The sequence below is a fragment of the Manis pentadactyla genome, chromosome 10 (genome assembly GCF_030020395.1).
Source record: "Manis pentadactyla isolate mManPen7 chromosome 10, mManPen7.hap1, whole genome shotgun sequence".
NCBI classification, from domain to species: domain Eukaryota; kingdom Metazoa; phylum Chordata; class Mammalia; order Pholidota; family Manidae; genus Manis; species Manis pentadactyla.
This window is the reverse complement of record NC_080028.1, coordinates 9,529,528-9,550,131: the sequence shown is the minus strand read 5'-3', so window position 1 is coordinate 9,550,131 and position 20,604 is coordinate 9,529,528. Positions and strand designations below refer to the sequence as shown.

At 39.8% G+C, this 20,604-nt stretch overlaps 2 protein-coding genes across 3 annotated transcripts in view; one reads left to right on the top strand and one right to left on the bottom strand.

Moving 5' to 3' along the window:
* The window catches only part of KDELR3 (KDEL endoplasmic reticulum protein retention receptor 3), an 11,462-nt gene extending 9,986 nt beyond the window's left edge, over positions 1-1,476 (top strand). The window contains exon 5 of the mRNA XM_036891396.2: positions 582-1,476. Within this exon, the coding sequence (XP_036747291.1) occupies positions 582-622 (41 nt within the window). The 3' untranslated portion in view covers positions 623-1,476. The remainder of the gene's footprint in view (positions 1-581) is intronic.
* DDX17 (DEAD-box helicase 17) lies at positions 1,473-20,604 on the bottom strand. 2 transcript variants are annotated; one of them, XM_036891393.2, is made up of 13 exons: positions 20,212-20,604; positions 15,772-15,922; positions 15,008-15,107; positions 13,960-14,093; positions 13,620-13,685; positions 12,433-12,574; positions 11,900-12,060; positions 11,640-11,812; positions 11,197-11,307; positions 10,894-10,955; positions 9,679-9,738; positions 5,515-5,757; positions 1,473-4,510 (listed from the first exon to the last, which is right to left on the bottom strand). In XM_036891393.2, exons 1-13 carry the CDS (start codon positions 20,259-20,261, stop codon positions 4,005-4,007), a joined length of 1,959 nt encoding a protein of 652 aa, XP_036747288.1. In that variant the 5' UTR covers positions 20,262-20,604; the 3' UTR covers positions 1,473-4,004. The 2 variants fall into 2 exon arrangements, with proteins under 2 accessions (XP_036747288.1, XP_036747289.1); XM_036891394.2 differs by having other exon boundaries at positions 5,521-5,757; positions 20,212-20,602.

Here is a 20,604-nt window from a genome sequence, read left to right as displayed (position 1 = left end):
CACTGGACATACTTGCTTAGGAAAATAAAATAAAAACATTCAAGAGAGAACAAGCTTATGTATAACCTCCAAGGCAGTTACCAGCTCCATGTAATAAAGGACAGAAAGACTACCGAGTGTGGTCTCACCTGGAGCTACCAGAGGCCAAGCAAGACACCACAGGCCATGGTGAGGGGTTTGCATTGCATTACGACCGAGGGCACCTATTGGAGCAGTTATTTAAAAAATCTGCCAGCCCCTCGTAAAGAGCAGGGAATAGCAGTTATGGGGCAGCTGTAGTTGTCCATGGAGGTCATCAGTGACCAAGTGACCAACAGATCTCAGAGGGGAATTGAGAGGGGGTGCTGATGTGCAATGTGGGTAGAGGACTCAAGGCCAAGCACTGTTTAATGGCCTATCTATTACACGTCAGTAACCAAGATGGGGGGGTCTGTGGGTCTCTAGTTAACCTTTTAAGTTTTTCCCTTGGCTTTTACCTGAATACCGACTGTGAACTGGGCATTAGATACTAAGATTGTATACAAAGTTATAAAGGAGTCCTTTAATCACTATAGTAAATCTGATTTCATCTCCACTTCTAGTTCTGAAAGGAAAGAAGTTAAGTCTTCCAATGCCTATTTGAGGGCCCTCAGAGGAACTCTACACCTTAACAAGGACACATTTGAAATGTTCTCTGGGGCAACTTACAACAGACCAAATACTGCAATTAAAGCCAGAAAAATGCTTAGTGTGAATTTCAGCGAAGCACTGTTCATCCTATCTAGAAGACCTCGTCAGTGTCTCTGAGGCTGGACCAATTACACAACTATGGTGCTTCATGATGTCTACCGGATCACAAAGCCTTAGGTATTTACCTCCTGACTGGGTCAACTAAACCATTGCTTTCTGAGGCCTCAGTGCGAGACTCATGCTAAGAACAGTCAATCCCAATCTAAAAAGATACCCCTCTGTGTATAAGGCAAACACCCCAAGTGAGTATCAGTCCAATTACTAGAGTATGCTCTTACAATGATTTTCACTACCCATGTTGCACAAGTTTAGGGAGTTGATACAAAGGTAATACAGCATACAGATGAGAAATGTTCACTTCTAAAGCTGTCCAAACACAAGTAAACCACATTTCCCAGCTTTGGCCAGATTTAGTTTTGTGCCTCACCTCTGAAGCCTCACCTGTGAGCCTCGTGCTGGCTCACAGTAACCCCCACACTCAGTACTCTAATCCACATAACCATAGCTGGGCACCATTAGTGTTATGGCCATGTCACTGATGAGAAAACACACACCTAAGATTTTTACCTACTAGGTATTGTCTTGTTGCTCCTGACTCAAATTGCTGGCATTTTAAGGCCAATCCCACCTCCCTTTCACATTTTTAGGTGCTAAGTAACTAAAGCAATCCACATCCCCAACCTTGATCTTGATGCAAATACTGTTAAGACTAGCACAATTTTTAAGCAATAAAAAGTTCACACTTTATTGTCAACAGTGTTTTATTTATACCTACAAAAGAAAACAAGATGGTATCAAAAGGACAATTTACAAACTAAGAATAGTAACATAGCTCTTAGCGTCCTGTGCCTGAACATCACACAAATCTTTCAAGTCTTAATGCAACAGGAATGTGTTCAGAGACCAGCAAGAACACGAGTAAGAAAGCACTGATCCCAAGCAAAAGCCACCAACCTTTTAGATGAGAGAAGTCCACACAGTGAATTATTAAGGAGGGACTGGGGAGAAGCAGCCCCATTGCTTAATGTTGAAATCCTTCCCCTAAATGAGTCTCAACCATGACAGCAATAACTAGCATCAGATGAGGACTCTTCTGCCCATGTCCGCAAGCAAAGGCAGAACCTGAATTATGAGTGACAAACAGAGGCAGCAGTTACTCTGGAGCTATACTGGAAAAACCTCGCTAGATTTCAGCTGTGCTCAGGCCACAATAGGCTTTTGAGATTTGGAATAATATACTATTATTTTGACTTTATGATCACAACACCCCTGGTGGAAAAGGGAAGCAAGCAACAGGCCAAATACCACTTGCTTGCGCAGAGACCTTTCCTGCAAAGGATGCTTTTAAAACCTGCAGGAGAGTAGGACACACCCTGTGGTGGCACCTCTGTTTGAAAAAAAAAAAACAAAAAAAACCCTATAGATTTCTTGTGTAGAAAGAAGTATCTACAATGGACTGCTCAGTACTTAGACACATTTTTTGGGGGGTGGGGGTGGGGGTGGGGTAGGGTGGGCAGCGGGACACTTTGGTTTGAAAGCACAGAGTTTTGCCATGTTTTTCCTGTGCCTACCCATCCTCCCTCAGCCTCAACCTCTGTTAAGAAGGGGAAAAAGAAAGTTAAGGAAGGAGAAAGTGGGGGGAAAAAAACATGTCAAAGTTCTTATATGCATATAGTTCCACTTATGCTGATAACGTACCTGTAAGCTGCACACTCAACCATACTTTCAGAACCCCTCAGAAACAACCCCTTTTCTCCCCCTGAACAATTTTAAAAGGAAAAATATCTCAAGTATTTAGATCTTATAAACCAGCAAGCACTCTTGGGCCTCAGCCAAAGAACACAATGGAGTCTTCCCCCGTTGATTACACTGCAAATGAACAGTAACAGTAACAGCACAGAAAAAGTAATAGTTCCACACTGGATATGGAAGAGGTTTGCTAGGGTGGTCTGATCTCCCTGTCCAGTTATGGTGAATAAAAGAGCAGAAAATTCTTTTCCAGGCCTACATGTCATAGGCAATCTCAGGAAAATAGTATCACTTAACACCTACCTTCAGATGGAGGAAAGGTACAAGGACTTAGGCTTTAGTCCTCCAATAACTTTCTTCAGCGCTACCTACCTTTAAAAAGCTGAGTGCAAAAGGATGCCGAGAAAACTCGGCACCCAAAAGCTGTTACAAAGCACCGCAGAGAACAGAGTATCAAGAGGATGAGTTCTTAATAAACCCTTAATATTCTCTATTCAAGATAATTTGGCCAAAAGGGCTTAGTGGCAAACATTTTAATTCTAGCTCTACAGATACTGAGTTTAAAAAGAAAATTTACCCATTGAGTATATTCTGTTTATAATTAAAGGTGGTTTTTAGTTTTTACACTGCAGGTGAATGTATACTTCACTGATAATAAAGTAAATTTCCAGAGAGCATTTATGTTCACTCTGTTCACAGCAGCTGTCTGGTTGCAAAATTAATTTCACAGATGGTCCCTGGTTATTTGGGGAAGAAAAATGGGCAGCTTCTACCCAGATGCTGAGATGCTACATTTAACCATTGCAGTAAACACGTGGAGTTTTTAATTTGAAAGATACACTAAATAAACTCAGACTCAGCAATTCCTAACCTGACACTAAAATGGTTATTTTTCAGTAACTGGGAAGGAGGAAGGCAGAGCTTAAGGGAGACAAAACCAATTGGGGATTAACTGTCAAACGCACTTAAGTACTCAGCCAAAATGACAATGGCAAAGCACTGTCTTAAGAACTCATCAGGCCCGAGAAACCCGTTCCAGCCTGAGAAACACTGAAGCAGCACTATGGAAAATGTGTTGGCAACTCCCTTCTTGGTTTCCTAACCCAGTAACGAGAGAGATTTGTAAGCACAGATGCCATCTCTCCAGAATTCAACCCCTCTACCCTTCCCCCACCCCCCAACTCAGGACAAAAATTGGGCTCCCACCAAAGGGCCTAATACCTTACTTTTTCTTTGAAGATGAAAAATAGCTCAAATATCCTCAACATGCAACAAGTTGGGGAAAAAATTCTTCCAGTCGGCTATATATATATTTTTACAAAATCTTGTTATTACAGACTGGATCATTTTGGCGGGCAGAAGAAACCTGGCAGTGAATTCTAACTAATCTGCATGAAAGACAAATCACAATGGTTGGGGACCAAAGAAAAAAAGGAAAAGAAAGAAATGGGGAAGAAAAATAATGGAAAGACAGCGTTCCTTTAAATGTAGTTAAGTCTGCACAAGTCACTACCACTTGAGTGGTTTCATTTACGAGAAGGGGGAGGGGGAGGGGGAGGGGGCGGGTACTGGTAGGCAGTCTGCCCCATATAACCTATCATATTGGTAGCTCCCGGAGGCTGTGCAAACTGTTGTGACATCAGTGGCTGTGGCTGCTGCCCAGATCGGCCTATCCCACTAAACTGCTGGCTAGAGCTCTGTGAACTTCTCCCAGTTGAGGTGGTGCTACTAGCCCCGTAAGTGCCAGCGCCATATTCTTGGGCTGTATAGCCACTGGTGCCATAAGCAGCTGCCCCATAGGTGCCTTGACCATAGGTGTATTGGCCTGCTTGTGCTCCAAAGGCAGAATTTGGACTTCCATAGCCACTGCCGTTAGCATAACTGGCTCGATCGGTTTCACCACGATCCCGATAGCTTGCAGAGTCTCTCCGGCCACCATCCTTGACTCCTCGAAGCCTCCGATCACACTCATCCTGATACATTAGATTGGGATTGTTGGCTGAAGAAGTGGTCCGGTAACGAGAACGACCTCCTGATGGGAGGATACAAGGAATTTTTAATGCCAGATTAACATAATACAATAACCAAGCACAAAAATTCTACTGGGTACAAAAATATTCAACATTCTTTCTTGATCTTTAAAGATTTGCCAGCCTCCAAATCTTTACTTTAAAAATACACCCAGAATTTGGTTCTTTAACGGGACTTATTCAAAAGAATTGTAAACATTAAAGGATATTCAACTTTTTCACCCTTTTAGGTCCCTTTATTTGAGGAACACACTTTAAAATATAAGAACAATGGTAAAGAAGTTTAGGCAACTTACCATACATAGGTTGAAAAAAAAGGGGGGTGCAAGCAGCTAATAAATAGTTAAGTCCACACCACCGTGAGGGGATCCTCTCATAGTGCACAGTGGTTCTCATGTGTTGGCTTTGTAGACCTAACTGCATCAAAATTATCTCACAAGCTTTAGGTAAAGTTGTTCAGATTCTTAGCTCAATTCCAAACACACCTTTATTTTAAAAATTTTGGTTTTTTAGAAACCTCTTAAGGTAATTCTGATGTAGAGCTTCAACATGCAGCAAGTCGGAGAAAAAAAAAAATACCAAAGTGGTAGTCAGGAAACCCAGATCCTAGTATATTTTGCAACTACCCAATTTTAAAATCTAATTACTAATGTTTCTATTCCCATAAAATGGTGTTAAAATTACTAATCTCTCCATATAAAGAACAGAAAATATACTACTGCACTACAGTCTTTGAAGGTATTAGAAGCAACCAAATTTAGCTTAATTGTGAATATGAACCATGTACTTCAAAATACAAAGGTCAGTTTTATATCTATAGAAAAACTGTGCTGCAAAAGCAGGATACATGACAAGTCCTTGCACTGTCTTACTTAGAAGAGATTATGCCAAACTATTAAAAACTGTACTTGTTATTAAGCAACAAGCCTTCAAAGGAATTAGAAAAACAAGGCACAAAGAACACAAAAAGATACCTTGGCAGTACCTGGAAAACTCCAGGACTTACCCTTACCCCCTCCTCCGCCGCCTCCTCTGTGGTCCACCAGCTGCATCAGTTTTGGGTTGATAGCCTGATTAGCCTCTTCTAGCACTTTGATCAACTCTCTGGCCTGCTTTAGGTTCCCTGGTGTGAAGAAGGTGTAGGCAGTGCCCTTGTTGGTGCTACGGGCTGTTCGGCCAATACGGTGCACATAATCCTCTGAGCTGTTTGGATAGTCATAGTTGATCACAAACTTGACATCTTCCACATCTTCCAAGCCAACGATGAGTCAGTGTGTAGGTTGGGGTGGCAGGGAGAAGGTAAAGGACATGCCAACAGCAGGTGGGAAGCACGAATGCAGACGACAGCAAGAGGAAAGAAGATTAAGTTAGTAAACACCCTGAAAAGGAACAAAAAGAGACTCATCCCAACAGAGTAAAAGAGGATTAATGATTCTTGGCACATGCACAGAAGTGGCATCTTTATCAACTGTAAATTCCTAGGGGAATCCCATTCAACCATCCAAACTCCTGCTCTTCTGTATTTTCACCAATAAGCTGACAGGAATTGTACCAAATTAAAGTTCCATCCTTTCCAAAGCTGGACTGTAAAATAAAGTGGTACCACTATTAAGTAACAAGGCCAAACCACTTCTACTCTGTTGGGAGAAGCCTGGCAAAATCTACCAGTAATGTAACAAACTTACCTTTAAACCAGTCACAGAGCAAAATGAAAAAAGAAACTTCATATACTTTATTACTACATTAAAAAAAATGTTTAGATCAAAAATTTTTTGCTCTTACATTTTATAAAAAACTGATCACAGCCAAAGTACACACCTATTTTTCCTTTGCAGAAATATTCAAACGATCTTCCCCCATTCCATCACCACAAGAGCACATTACACTAAAATTTCACTGTACTACCAAGCCCAGCTCTGCCAAATGAAGTTTTTTTTCTTCTCAACTCAAGGTTATTTCAACTCAGTACTTGCTTCAATTATCAAAGATTGTCTACATAACCTGGGAAATTAAATAGCCAAAGAGTGTGGGAAAAACCATGAAACCTTGAGACACAAGTTTAATGTTCTGTCCACTGCTGGGAATTGGGCTGCATAACCTCCTAATGTTTATAAAGTATGTAAATGTTAGTGTAATGCTTTTCGGCTAAATGTATATTTTTACCTACTTAAACAAACAAATTTAATATAACAAAGAATCCTAATGTTTTGTGGAAAAAAATCTGCATTTTACAAAGAATATTCAGAAAATATCCTAGATAAAACACAGATTTTTGTGATATAAATAATTAAAAAACATTCTCTGTTTGTTACCAGACCGATGCACACTCCCTCCTCCTTTGGGAAACCGCTGCAGCCGATCCCGTCTCTTTGCCTTTTATTTTTGGCGGCCTCCTTTCGAAAACTCCGCCTTCTGACACGGGACCACTGGAGCGCGGGGAGCATGCATCAAGGGTCCGTGGCAGTGAGAAGTCCCCACACACGCTCGCTCTGTGAACTGGCTTAGATGCTTCTCTGTAGCCCCATTTGGTTGCCAAGCGCCGGAGAACCTGGGTTCGGGTAAAAATTTCAGGTCCTCCAACGCCTCCCCCAAGGATAATTGGGGTGATTGTAGAAAAAAATAATTAATAAAAAAAAATGTAAGTTACATCCAAAGGGTCAGACTGCATCTATTGCCCAGACTGGATTAATTTCAGGGGGGAAGGGGAGATGATAAAAAAAAAAAAAATCAGCTGTTGTTAAAGGGCCTGCAAAGAAAGGGGCATTATGTCTGTTTCTTATTACAATAAAGGCTCCTCAGTCGTTACTGACCCCTAAAGTCCTGAAATCACACCAGAAAGACGAGAAGGCAGTTATCACAGGGGGCAGCGTGAGTCTCCGGCTAGGGTCATTGATGAAAAGAAAGGAAAAACAAAAATTTATAGGGCCAGGAGGGATGACAGGTGAGAGAATGGGAAATGACACTGCATAATCACATCTTCAGAGCTAAGATAATGCTCCTTAATCAATCCCACTGTGTATAACCATGGGCAGCAGAGCACGTTGATTACTCTACAGGTTGCACAGACATGTGCTTTCTTAGCAGAAAGAACTGGGGATTGGAGTCAACCATTCAGATACAAATACTTAGGCAGGGGGATTATTTCTGGAGGGGTTCAATAGTGGGCAGACACGGTGCAAGTTCTTCATACTATAAAGGTGTCCTGTATGTGCACAAAGAGCTGGCTGCATGCATGTAAGAGCAAGTGCAGAATTTGGTTTTCTCCAGGCAAGCCTGCTCTGGTGTTATTTGTGCACTGCCACAATATTATCTTGTTGCCTTTAGAGAAGATGCTGTAGCAGGGTAAGAAATCAAAAAAGTTAATGTTTTGGCCAGCTGCCTAGGGTAAGAGCCTTTTTTCTGACAAGCCTATGACATGGCCTGAATCTCCAAATCACTAATTGGAAGGGACTGAGACCAGCCAATATGCTCATCTAGAGCTGCTTCGGGCCAATGTAGATTTGCCTTGGCCATGTACTGAGTGAGCTGCAGCTGATATCAAAGCTTCTGTTAAAAAACAAAACAAAATAAATTCAATACTTTTATAGTTTAACAGCGTGTAAACAAAAAAAAACAAAAACAAAAAAAAAAATTAAAAATATTCCAGTGGGAAGGGAATAGTGGTTTCCTCAGGATGACTAATATAATATTATGGGAATCAAAGAACTTACCTGAAGGGAACATTTAAGAGGCCATCGCTCGACAGGAAGTGAAAAAAGGCCTGGTGACTCAGCTGAAAAGCGCACCCCTGTCTGTGAGGTAGAAGCCTTCACTTTCCAGGATCTTGTAGGACCTTGGTCAGCATTCTGCCATTTTGGTGGGTTTTCCCCCTCCTTTTGATTTTTATAAGGCAGCAAACAAAGGGGCCCAAAACAAGCACTGATGTTGAGTAACAAGAAACAGACTCAAGTTCCTTCCCTCTCCCCTCACTTGGGTGAGTGGGGGTGGGATGAAGAGTCTAAGTTATTCTAATGGTAGCCAATTGATTTGGTTTAGAAATGCAGGGGAGATGGGACAAATATTTTTAAATGTCTAGGCAAGATGCACAAAGAAGCTACCAGCACATAGCAAGCCTGTTTAAAAACGATCGTCACTGAAAGCTTTTATGTAAACTGCTTTCAGGGCTCAGTCTCTTCTCCCAACAGGCCCAAGTTCTAACGGCACAGATCCAGACATGACCTCAGAGGGCAGAGACAATTTTCAGTCATGGCTGCAGGTCACCACCTCTGAAGGAGGGAATGATGAGTGCAATGTATAAAGACTTCATTATTTTGTACTTCGGTTTGAATTTTTGTTCTGTTAGGTATTACAAGGGAGTATGGTATTTCTTGCCTTACTGGGCAAGAAATTAAGTACCTGTCAGTAATTTAAAGATTATCTTTGTATTAGAAATAATCTCATCTTTTTTTTAATACACAAGTTTTGAGTTACACCTGTTTTAGCTCAGAATAATGGGATCAAGAACCACAAAATATTTCTATGTATCTTAAATCCTAATGGGTCAAAAACTCCAAAAGAACATCAGTTTCAACTTAAGTTCTTAAATTGGAAGACAGCACACTGATGATATGAGTGGGAGGAAGGGACAACTGAGGTCCCATGACAATTTTACTTCAATGAATAAAATTGGGCAATGAGGATCTAACTGCTGAACAGTATCATATTTACAGCCTTACTAAATCCCGTAGTATGTTAGCATTGATGGAACTGGACACCTGCACCTATCTAGCACAGACAGACTGGTAAAAGGAAAACAACACCCAACGAAATCAGCTTCTAACAGCTAGGCTTAACCAGGCTCATTCTATTTAGTCAGAAAAACAATAAACCCAGGATGAAGTTGAGCTGTTCAACTGAATGTCTCCTCTCCCTCTAACTCTTTGAAGAGTCATGCCTAGGCCTTGCTGCAGACCAAAGCCTGTTTGTTAGGAGCAGGAAGAGACTATGAAAATAAAAAACAAAAACACCAAGGTTAAAAAAAAAAGTGTTGGGGGGGGAAAAAAAATCACGCTTGGCATTTTTCTTTTAAATATTTATCTAAACACATGTTTATACAACTCTAATTTGAAATGACAAATCTTTAGACCAAAAGATACATATACCATTGACAGAGACACCTATCTATACAAACCTAGCCCTCGGGAGGCTACATCTGTGGCAATGAGGATGGGAGCCTTTCCAGAACGGAACTCTGCAAAAACAAGGATGGTACCATGAAAGGCAAGTTACACAATCAAGCCTGAGCCTAAGTGACAGGTCTTCAAAAATGACCAAATAAACATTCCTAGTTATCTGGCCTTTTACCCTACCATACTAAAATTTCAAGTAATAGGCAGAATATGCCAAGCTCTTTTAAATCTAAGGGAAATAGTAATTCTTTTGAAAACCTTTATTACACTCACCTTTAGCTGGGGAGTTAATAAGCAAAGTTACCTCTAATAATGAAGTACCATTAATAAGGAGTGGCAATTTGTAACAAAATTAACATGAGCTAGAATTTTTCCCCCTTAAATTATGACACCAAAGTTATCTCCCAAATGAAACATAACCAGTGTGGGGTGGGACAAGTTTAAAAGATGAAACTTCACAGGGGAAACTATACTTTGCCCCTGTGAAATAATAGAAAAAAATATATACTGGTATCTGCCCACAGTTCCTGGCACTGAGCATCTAAACCCTTAGAAGTAGCAAGTGCTGGAAGAATCTTTTATTCAATACTTAGTCTTTGACCCTGTTTCCTGACAGGAATACTCAGGGACTTCCTGGGTACAGGAGTGTCTTTGTATTGATGAGACACCTCTTAGTGGGACCCAGGACAAGCTCCTGGATAACAAAGCCATGATCAGAAGCTGGGAAGTTTCATCCTCATCTCACCCCCCACCCTCAGAGGGGTGAGAGGCTGGATGAGATAAAGACTGAGCACATGTGACAAAACCTCCATGAAAATACTGCAAGCTAAGGGTTTGAGAGCTCGTGGGCTGGTAAATCTACCTATAAATACAAGACCTTAATAAAGGAAGGGTGGTAAAAATTATGACAAAGTGTAATGGGCCAGTAACTGACCTTAAAGGGAAAAATGCCCATAATGCAACTAGAGCAGAGTGAGGTAAACTCTGGTCTCTGGATCCAATCTGACACAATGCCTATTTTTCAAATAAAGTTTTATTGGAACAGAGCCAGGTCATTCTTTTACATATTGTCTATGGCCATTTTTGTGCTACAACATCAGAGTTGAACAGTTGTGACACAAACCACCATATGGTCTAAAAAGCAGGAAGTATTTACTACCTGTTCCTTTATAGAAAGTCTGAAATGGAGTATGGACAATGCTCAGTTTTGAACTCACCATTAAGTACCCAATCTCTTTCTGGTTGACTCTTGTCTCCATGGATACACATAGCTGGCCAACTGTCAGAAAAATGTGACCAACATTTTAGAAATCTTTAAAAAAGAGGGAAACTAAGCTTTAAAAATAAATGCTCTCATATGGAATTGTGAAGGTTTGTTAGGCTACATTAACTGATGACTGTGCCCAAGTAAATATAAAGTGTACCATAGGCATTACTGAAATATGTAGGATTCACCATACAAATTCAGAAATTCCTCCTGAACTATGTAAAACATGCTAATACCTCAATGCTGCACTCACCCATCTCTGCGCATCCTTCGAGTGAGGTCATCACAGCGTCTTTTTGTCTCTACAAATATTATTGTCTTATTTTCCTTTTCAGCCATTATTTCCTCCATCAATTGGATCAACCTGAAAACAAGACCAACAGCAGTCATTCGGACTTCCCTATACTTTATGTGATGTATTATGTCTGCAATATCAACCCCAAAGCTATAGTACTTTCTTTTCACAGTACTTTCTATACAGCCAGTAATTATCAGAGCTGGGATTCAAATCTAAAGACCCACAATCCCTGCCTTTAACCACAATGCTCTGATGAATGATACAAAGGATGGACTGTTGGAAAACTACCAATGTTTTTAATATTTTCAGGCCTCAAAAAACACTGGTTTATCTTAACACTAACTCTGGAGGATTATCAGAAAGGTTTACTAGCATTATCAAATGGGAATCTCTCATACTTGTGGTCCTTTTCACTTTCCATGCAGACATCCACAATCTGGAGGATGTTGTGGTTGGCACTCAACTCCAGATTGCCTACGTTGATCTGGGTGTAATCACGAAGGAAATCCTCTGCTAGCTGCCTTACTTCTTTTGGCCAGGTTGCACTCCACATCAAGGTCTGTCTATCAGGCTATTAGGAAAGGAAAGGTTTTCTTTCAGGCTAAGAGACCATGACAGGCAAAGGGCATGAAGACAGCATATGATCAGTTTTACACACCCTGATTTGGTCAACAATTTTACGGATCTGGGGTTCAAAGCCCATATCAAGCATTCTGTCAGCTTCATCTAGCACAAGGTAAGTACATCGGCGCAGATTTGTCTTTCCAGATTCCAGGAAGTCTATCAGGCGTCCAGGAGTAGCTATACAGATTTCAACACCTGTAAAACAAAACCAATGATCTAGCCAACTAATAATTCTTTATGCATTATCCAAACCTCAGCAAACCAAGCAATACCAGCTCTAGTGATTGTACTCAATGCTACAGAGCAAAAGCTGAATTTTTAAAAAGTACGTGGAAAAGCATAATGCAAAGAGAATTCACATATAATCACCACATCTCCACAAAGTTCAAGTCTCAAATCATGTTGAATTTTCTAAAAATAGCATTTTAATTTTACCTGAGAATTTCTAAGTTGCTGAAATAATGAATCTTTTCAGGATAACCTATTATTTCCTTCTCAATTTCATTCACAGAAACTGGTAAGATGAGATAAATAATCCTTATATGCTAAATTAAAAAAAAAAATTACCTCTCTCCAAGTCTCGAATCTGGGGACCTTTAGGAGCACCTCCATAAATGCAAGTACTCTTCAATCTAGAACATTTGCCATAGTCATCAGCCACCTGCTGTACTTGCTGGGCAAGCTCTCTGGTAGGAGCCAGAACTAGACACTGAAACAAACACACACTTAAGACACCTATCCCAAGTTAAAAAAAAAAAAAAAAAAAAAGCATAAAAAGGTAATCTAATTTTCTCTTTTGTCTTATCTAGTACTTTCAAAGTATGTGATGGGGTAGAGGGCTAGGAAGGGAGTCTAGGACAGCACACTAAAGCATGGCTCTATACTAGTTTAGCATGTGGCATGAAGAATTAATTGCTTTTGACGTGACTCCTCATGGCTTATGTGTGCTTTTTAAGTGAGTTTAGAGATTTTATTACCTAGTTTTAACTAAACAACTCTCACAAAAAGAACAAGTGACTTTAAAATATCCCTGCAACAAAACTACATATATTAGTAAACAGATGAACAAAAAAAACTGCAGAGCTGACACTTTGATGCCTTCGAGTTTAAGCTCTTAGCCAAGCTCATTAGGCAAAAATGACACCTTAATATAATCTGAGAAAAATTACCCAAAACAATACAAAATCAAGACACTTTGAAATGGGTATCACATCACTGTTAACAATGAATCTTGCTCTGTGTACTGATCCATTAGATACTAGCTAATGATAAAAACCTAACTCTACTGGCCATATTTGAAGACCACTTCTCAAATCTCACAGGAAATAGCTTAAGTGAAAGTAATCAAACTAGAAAACCATATAGCCCTGTTAGCATTTACAGAAGTATTACCTACAGAGAATACACACACCAAACCTGACTTCGATCCACAGGCCAGGGACCTCATTTCATATTTCTTTTGCATGCCTCACAGCATCACTGAACAGTTAAGAACTGCATCTGAATTAACTGCACAGTAAATGCCTAAACATGAAGGCAGTATGCATAGTGGTTAAGAGTAAGATTAGCTCAAATTCAAGCTTGCACTGTGTCTAAAATTTATCAGTAACATAGGGATACTCTCATTTCCAAATATGGGGTAAGGTTGAGAATGAAATCTGAAAAGGCATTTCACATGTAAAACATAATGCCTGAAATCCAGTAACCATTAAATTGTAGTTATTAGATTTACAAACAAACTGAAACACACTTACTATTGGGCCATCTCCCCTTTCCAAGTATGGCTGGTGGTTAATATGAACAATTGCAGGCAACAAATACTGGGAAGGAAAAAAGAAAGTCTTATACCAAAACTAAGCCATTATTTTAATAGCACTAAATTATCAAAATTGATAATGCCTAACTAGGTAACTGAAAACAGAACTCACAACTGTTACACATGTACAATTTAATTTGAACACAAAATGCTTCCACATAGTTCAAATAGCTTTAAAAAAAAAAAAAGGCTGAACCTATACTATCTGAATCAAGAAACTGGATTAATCAGAATAGTGACATAAATTATGTCAAAATTTTTCCTTTGTTGGTACATACCGCCAATGTCTTCCCAGAGCCAGTCTGAGCAATGCCCACCATATCCCGGCCACTAAGAGCCAAAGGAAATCCCTGGCACTGAATTGGAGTTGGTTCTGTAAAGTGCTGATCCATCAATACATCCATTACATATTCTGTAAGGCAACACATGTTACCGCTTTTAAGTAAAACTAGTGACACAGCAGAAAGAATTCTAAAAAACAGTTAAACTCATTGAAGGCAAATTCACCCAGTTTTACATCTCTCCACGTGGTGGTATTTTTTCTTTACTGTATCTCTTGACCTACTGACTACTACACTTACCCTCAAAACTTGAAAACCACTGCCCTCAAGTATCTTAACAGGGTATGAGCACAGCAGTCACTATTTGCCACAATGCAAATAACAGTTGACCTCTGAACAATGTGGGGGTTAGGGATGCTGACCCCTGCCGCTGAAAATCCATGTAGAACTTTTTGACTCCCCAAGAACTTTACTAAGAGCCTACTGTCAACTGGGAACCTTAAAACCCATAACATAAACAATTAATTAACACATATTTTCCATTATATATATCAGATACTATATTCACATAATAAATCACGCTACAGAAGTTTTTTCAAATTGTCCCAAGTCTCCAGAAATATATTTCTAATATATTTACTGCAAAAACCCACACGTAAGTGGACCCATTCAGTTCAAACCTATGCTGTTTAAGGGTCAACTGTATATGCAAACTAGAAATTAAGTTCATCTACTTAAAGGCAGATGTTTTCTAAAAGGTAGAGGTAAAGCCCCTAGGAGATGAAAAACTCTGGGGGTGGGGTATTTCTAAACAGGAGAATAGATAAGCATTAAAAAAAACTTCCTACGCAACAATATAGCATTTACTTCTACCTTGAGGCTTAAAAAATTTTTTTTTTACTTATGTAAAATAAATTACTACCTTTGTGAAAGGTTCCCACTTATCTTTTCAACAAAATCCTGAGCCTGGGTCAAATAACCTATTACCCATGTTTACTATTTGACCAAAATTAACAGTTAAAATCCTGGATTGAAAAACACTTACGTGGGAAGTTAGCATGATGGAAAGCAAACACAGGTTTAGGACAAACATCCCCTCCTCTCACTGTAATCTCTTTCTTTCGGCGTAGTTCATCAACCTCATACTATGAGAGAAAACAAGGCAAACAAGTTATTCTAAACATGCAAAACTTTATGTTCTCATCCAACTGAGCAATCACCATCATCAAATCCACAATTACAATGGAAAATGTGTGTAACAATTCTTATAGCGCTTTCATATATACATTCCAGTTCACCCAACTATGTGAACCAACAAAACAGGTATTAACAGTTCCCTTGATACTCAGAAACATTAATTCACCATGATCAGAACTAGGAAGAGGTAGAAAATGTGGAAATTAGGACTCAGTGCTGTTTTCATTGGTTTCTTCTGAACAAGAGCAGTTCATGGTTAAGAGTCCAAAACAATCACAGGGGGTTTAAAAAGACAAACAGGAAGGAGTACAGAATGCGAGTATCTCAAATTTATTAACTTCACAGATGAAAAGACTTCATTGCATAGTTAAAATCATAACAAACTGGTTGGTAAACATAACCAACAAATGAAAACCAAATATTAGGTATGTATTTAAACTGGTTCCTCTTAGGACTATCAGTAGTCTTATTAAAAATCTTTTAGAAGTACCACCACACCAGAATAAAACGTATTATGAATAAACTCTGGCTAACATGTCAATTTGGTTCACTATGTATGAAAATGGTATATAAGTAATATCCCAAACCCACCCACCCCTCAAAATAACTTACTGGGGTCAGCCTTGCCACCTCTGGATGTTCCACATAAAAGTTCTTCTCAAACTTGGGGAGCTCACTCAAATCCCACTTCTTTTTGCGTAAACGCTCCCCAGGATTACCAAATTTCTTCGGGGGAAGGCCACCACCACCTCTTGCTCCAAATCTAGAAACATAAAATTTTTAGTTTATTAGTATTTTTAAAGCAATATACCTTAGGTGTATTTTATAAAAGCATGCAAAGGAAGAGACCCTTAGGATACCATCATCTTCCAAAGTATTTTATTACTCTTATTTGAAGGTATGGAGAAGTTTGTAAAACTTCCTTTTACTATCCAACAAGTTACAATAGGTAATAAATTAAAAATTCTTGTATTTAGAGAAATATGTCATGGGGATTACAACCAGATTCTATAATCAGAAAAGACTTGAATTTTGATTCTGCCCCTTACAGTATGACTTTGAGCAAATATAACTTCTCCACACCTCATATAAAGTAGAAATACTACCACCACTTATTTCAGAAGTTGCTGTGAAGATGAATGAGTGTTAAGTGCTTACATCAGTATCTGGCATAGTAAACACAATATAAGTTAGCGTAATTGTATTCATTCAACAAATACTGGGTTATCACCTATATACCAGGTATCATTTTAAACCGTGCTAGAGATTGATAAAAATATTGTAAAACACATCTATTCTTGTGTAATATTCAGACACATAAGTAAGGGAAAACATTAAAGCTTAAAGAGCAAGAGTGTGGACAGGTAGAGAAATACAACTTAAAGCAAGTCAACCCATAGTTTTAAAACCCATAGTTTTAAAAGCTTCTTGGACCCTTTATTCCTTTACAACAGGATGAGCACTCCTACTGTCTGTTAATCTGCTGAGAAAATGTACTAGGATCCCTTGAAGGCTGGTCGGGCAGTCTTCACCTTTATAGTTTATGATAATGAATAGCTAATACAAAGACTTATTTACCTTTCCTTCCTCTTCATCTCTCCCTTTCAACATGTTCCCAGGCAAATAGTACTATGAATTTACAAATTCAAGGAAGAGGAACATTGCTATATGATGAAACAGACCTTTAAAAAATTACCCTTTCTGAGACACAAATACTATCATACAAATCTTAACATAAAAAATCTAAGAAACCATTAATAGTTTTATTTAGGGTATTAGAAACTCAGGGACTATTTAAAAACCAATCTTTTTACTTTATCTAACTTTCACATCAGACAAGTTCAACTGAACTACAAATACAGCCAACAGTGAAACTTGTAAAGTTTTACTTTTCCTAGCAGAATCCTAACACTAAGAGGTATTCATCTCCACACTACAACTTACTGTGTGGGGAACTGTTTATTACACAAATAGCATACATCATCACCCCATTTCCTTACTCCTGAAAACACTGTACTGAATTTCCCTTTACCGCTCTAACCCACTCAAAGCATCTTGCAGATGGTTTCACTTTGACCGACAATAGTTGCACTATTTTAAAGGGCCTCAATTTCCTTAAACATTCTTAAGCATTCTTAAATTCTTCGGCTTAAAGACCCAGCTGAACATTTCTCTAAATACCAAGGTACAAAGACTGACGTCAAGAAATTTTCTTGGGACCACTGAATATTTACATTCAATAGCCACAAGTTGGCTGACTCCATTTATACTACTGCTTAAGTGGTGAAATTAGACGTCAAAACATGAAAATCATATTGCACAGGAATATATATAGATAGATAGACAGACTTATATATTAAAGAAAATGACATCTTCAGTATGCCCTCTGGCCTGAAGTGCAATAATGAACAGACCAAAGACCACAATGGACCCCTCCTCATTTGTAAATGAAAGTAAAAACAATTCTGAGAGTAGAAAAGCCAAGTCTTTACAGATGTCAGCCTTGCAAAGAAAACTGGCCAAAGGCCAATTTTTAGAGAACAATTTATAGACCTAGTTTATATAAATTTATGTGGTTTCCAGAAGGTGCCATTTCAATGCTGCTGCATTCTAAAGCTTAAACTAATGATGTAGAAAATAGAACTTGTGTTGTTTCCTTTGAAGGTTTTTTTCAAAGTAGTCTTTATTAAAACAAAAACTTATTCCTGTCTCCCTATTGCCTGGGCTACTTATCCAAGACACACTGTCCTGCACTAAAGATTATCTGAAACATGGGGTTCTTTAAAAATACGCTGCCTTCCACCTTTCTAATTAAATGCTGACTTAAATATTCTAAAGAACCTCTTACTTTTCTTGAAAAATTTTCAGCACATTCATGCCATCTTTTAAATATGCAAATCTCCTAATCCCTGGCATACTATGCTCTATGCTGCTCATTGTTTTTGTTAAAACCAGTTTAATTTGGCCTAGCAATAAATGCAGCTTTTAAGACAATACATACTAACATGCAGACATGTTAGTTTAAATGTACAAGGCACACTTTTGTACTATACATGCACATACACTGACCTCACTCATTCCCTTTTCAAAATACTAACCCATTTGGCTTAGTAACATTCAGTTAAGAAAAAATATAAATTCAAATCATAATAGTTCATGGTAAAGGTAGAGTTAGGGCACAGACCTTATGAAAGAGTGCCATTTTGTTTGAAACGAGTAATTGTTAAAGTTAAAAAAAAATCTCAATTTGATAGTCAATATGGGATAAACTAGGGATGAATTGACTTTCTTTCCAAATAATTTTTATTAAGGCACATATACAGTGAAGTGGAATAGCAAACCAAACACCTACAGCAAGCAGAGTACTACGAGTACCTTGGTAAGCCTACATGTGCTACTTCAAACTGAGCCTCTACCTTAGTTATTACGTCGAATTTTAACCTTTCCCTTGCTTTTCAGTCTTGTCATATTTGTACTTATGTTATCCTCCCACAACAGCTTGCTTTTCAGTCAACTTGTTGAGTCAACCATGTAAATTCAACTTTTCTTTTTTAGTGCTGTATTCTATTGTATAAATACCCACAATTTATTCAGACATGTGAACTATTTCCCATGCTGTGTCACAAACAATAATGGTATAAACATTTTGTACGTGGATACTGGAGTTCATGTACAAGGGTTTCTCCAGGCCTTAGCAAGCAGTATGAAGCCTAAGAGAATCACTGGGTCTTTCAACTTTACTAGGAAATAAGCTTTTTCCCTAAGTGGTTGTACTGAAATTCACTTCTAAATTTAGTTATACTATGAAACAATTTGGCAAACGTTCACACTTTTAGCTCTCCAAATTTAATGCTAAGGCCAAATTATTTTCCTTCCTAATAGTATAAATCAATAATCCTTTTTATTTTGTAAAGTGATAATTGAGGTGCTGCGCCTAGGTAGGTCTGGCACTTGTGGATTTGAACCACAAAAGACAAAATTGGTTGGAGAAATTATTACCAAAACACCTACTGCATTGAGAACTCAAGTACCTCAATTCCTGAGGACAATACTTTAAATAAAGACTATTATCCCCATCTTTAAAACAGGCTCACAAAGGTTCACGAGCTTGCCCCAAGGTCACATATATACATTAATAAGTGGCGTCACATTACTTTTATCCAGATACACAACTTTTATTACAAAAAAGTAACAGCACAAGGAACATGCATCTCTTAGAACAATTTTAGTTGCCCATCATTAAGATTTGAATCTCGGTATCTGGGAAGATTGCAGGTTTAATCCTGTAAGCTTCCAACCCAGTAACCGTGGCATTACTATGTCATAAACTTTCTGGCTTTGCAGAGAAGTTAATGGTCCGGGCCAATTAGGGAGGGGAAAAAAACCCTACAAAAACGACAAACAAAAAAATCCCTCCTTCCCCAAACACGATCATTTAGACGGCAAGTCATTCCATTGCTTTACTTTCCAAGCTACTTTCTTCGAGTTATTTTTAATAGGTAATTAAAAATGACTTAAAGGTATTTTAAAAACGAGAGGTCGGCCTCTGAGTCTCTAGTTTCAAACCAGGTTTCCAATTCCATTAAGTTATCTCTGGCGGTAGATAACATAGGGAAGCCATTTCGCGTCAAGATTTTTCTAGATTGAACTCGGAGACCTCCTCCTCTTCTCTCAACAAGAACATCCGTGTTTTACAGATGAACGCTGAGGCCTAGAGAGATCAAATGACTGGACCAAATCGGCCGGGCTCGGAAGACGCGAAGCGAGGCGAAGCCCGGGCCGGGTCTGCGGCGGTGAGGCCGCGCCACGACGGCCGTCCGAAAGGAGGGGCTGGGTGGTCGCCAGGCCGCCGCCCGCCTGCCAGGTCACCAGGGACCCCCGGGCCCAAGCCCACCGGAGGCCCGGGACCTACAACTCTTATGTGCCGGGTCACCGCGCCTCCAGGAGTCGGAAGCGCTGCTCCCAGGCCGGCAGTTCGCTCGGTCTCCGCAGGAAACGACCTCCCCCGACCCACGCACACCCGAGGCCTTTCCTCCCCTCCTCCCCCCTTACCCTCCACGGTCACGATCCCGGTCCCGGTCCCCAAAGCCGCCTCCGCGCATGGTCCCAAACGGATAGAGATCTGGGAGCGGAGCACGGATGGCCGGGCTCGGGAGGGCCTGCGGCTCCGGTCTGGTGACGACCGATGGCGGCGGCGCCTCCGCTGTTGGGGCGGCGGCAGGCGCGGCGCTCTCTCGCTCCGACGCGCTGTCTCCCGTCGCAGACGCCACCGTCGCCGCCTCTCTCGTCGGAGACGGGAGCAAAACACAGAGAATCGGGGATATAAAAACAGTGGGTAGGTTTGGCTACGCGCAAACCCGGCACTGCCGCGGCTTAAGCGTCTCCTTCCTTCCCAGCGACTGCACAAAATGGCGGCCGGCCCTGAGACTGCTCCAGCTTAACGCT

What these genes read in the sequence shown, in the direction of transcription:
- DDX17 (XM_036891393.2), bottom strand. Translation starts at nt 20,261, where the DNA reads ATGCGCGGAGGCGGCTTTGGGGACCGGGACCGGGATCGTGACCGTGGA. An exon ending in CGAAGGATGCGCAGAGATGG is followed by an intron (nt 10,956 to 11,196) that starts GTGAGTGCAGCA and finishes TTTTTCTGACAG; the next exon opens with TTGGCCAGCTATGTGTATCC. An exon ending in TGTAGCCTCCCGAGGGCTAG is followed by an intron (nt 5,758 to 9,678) that starts GTTTGTATAGAT and finishes TTGGCTTGGAAG; the next exon opens with ATGTGGAAGATGTCAAGTTT.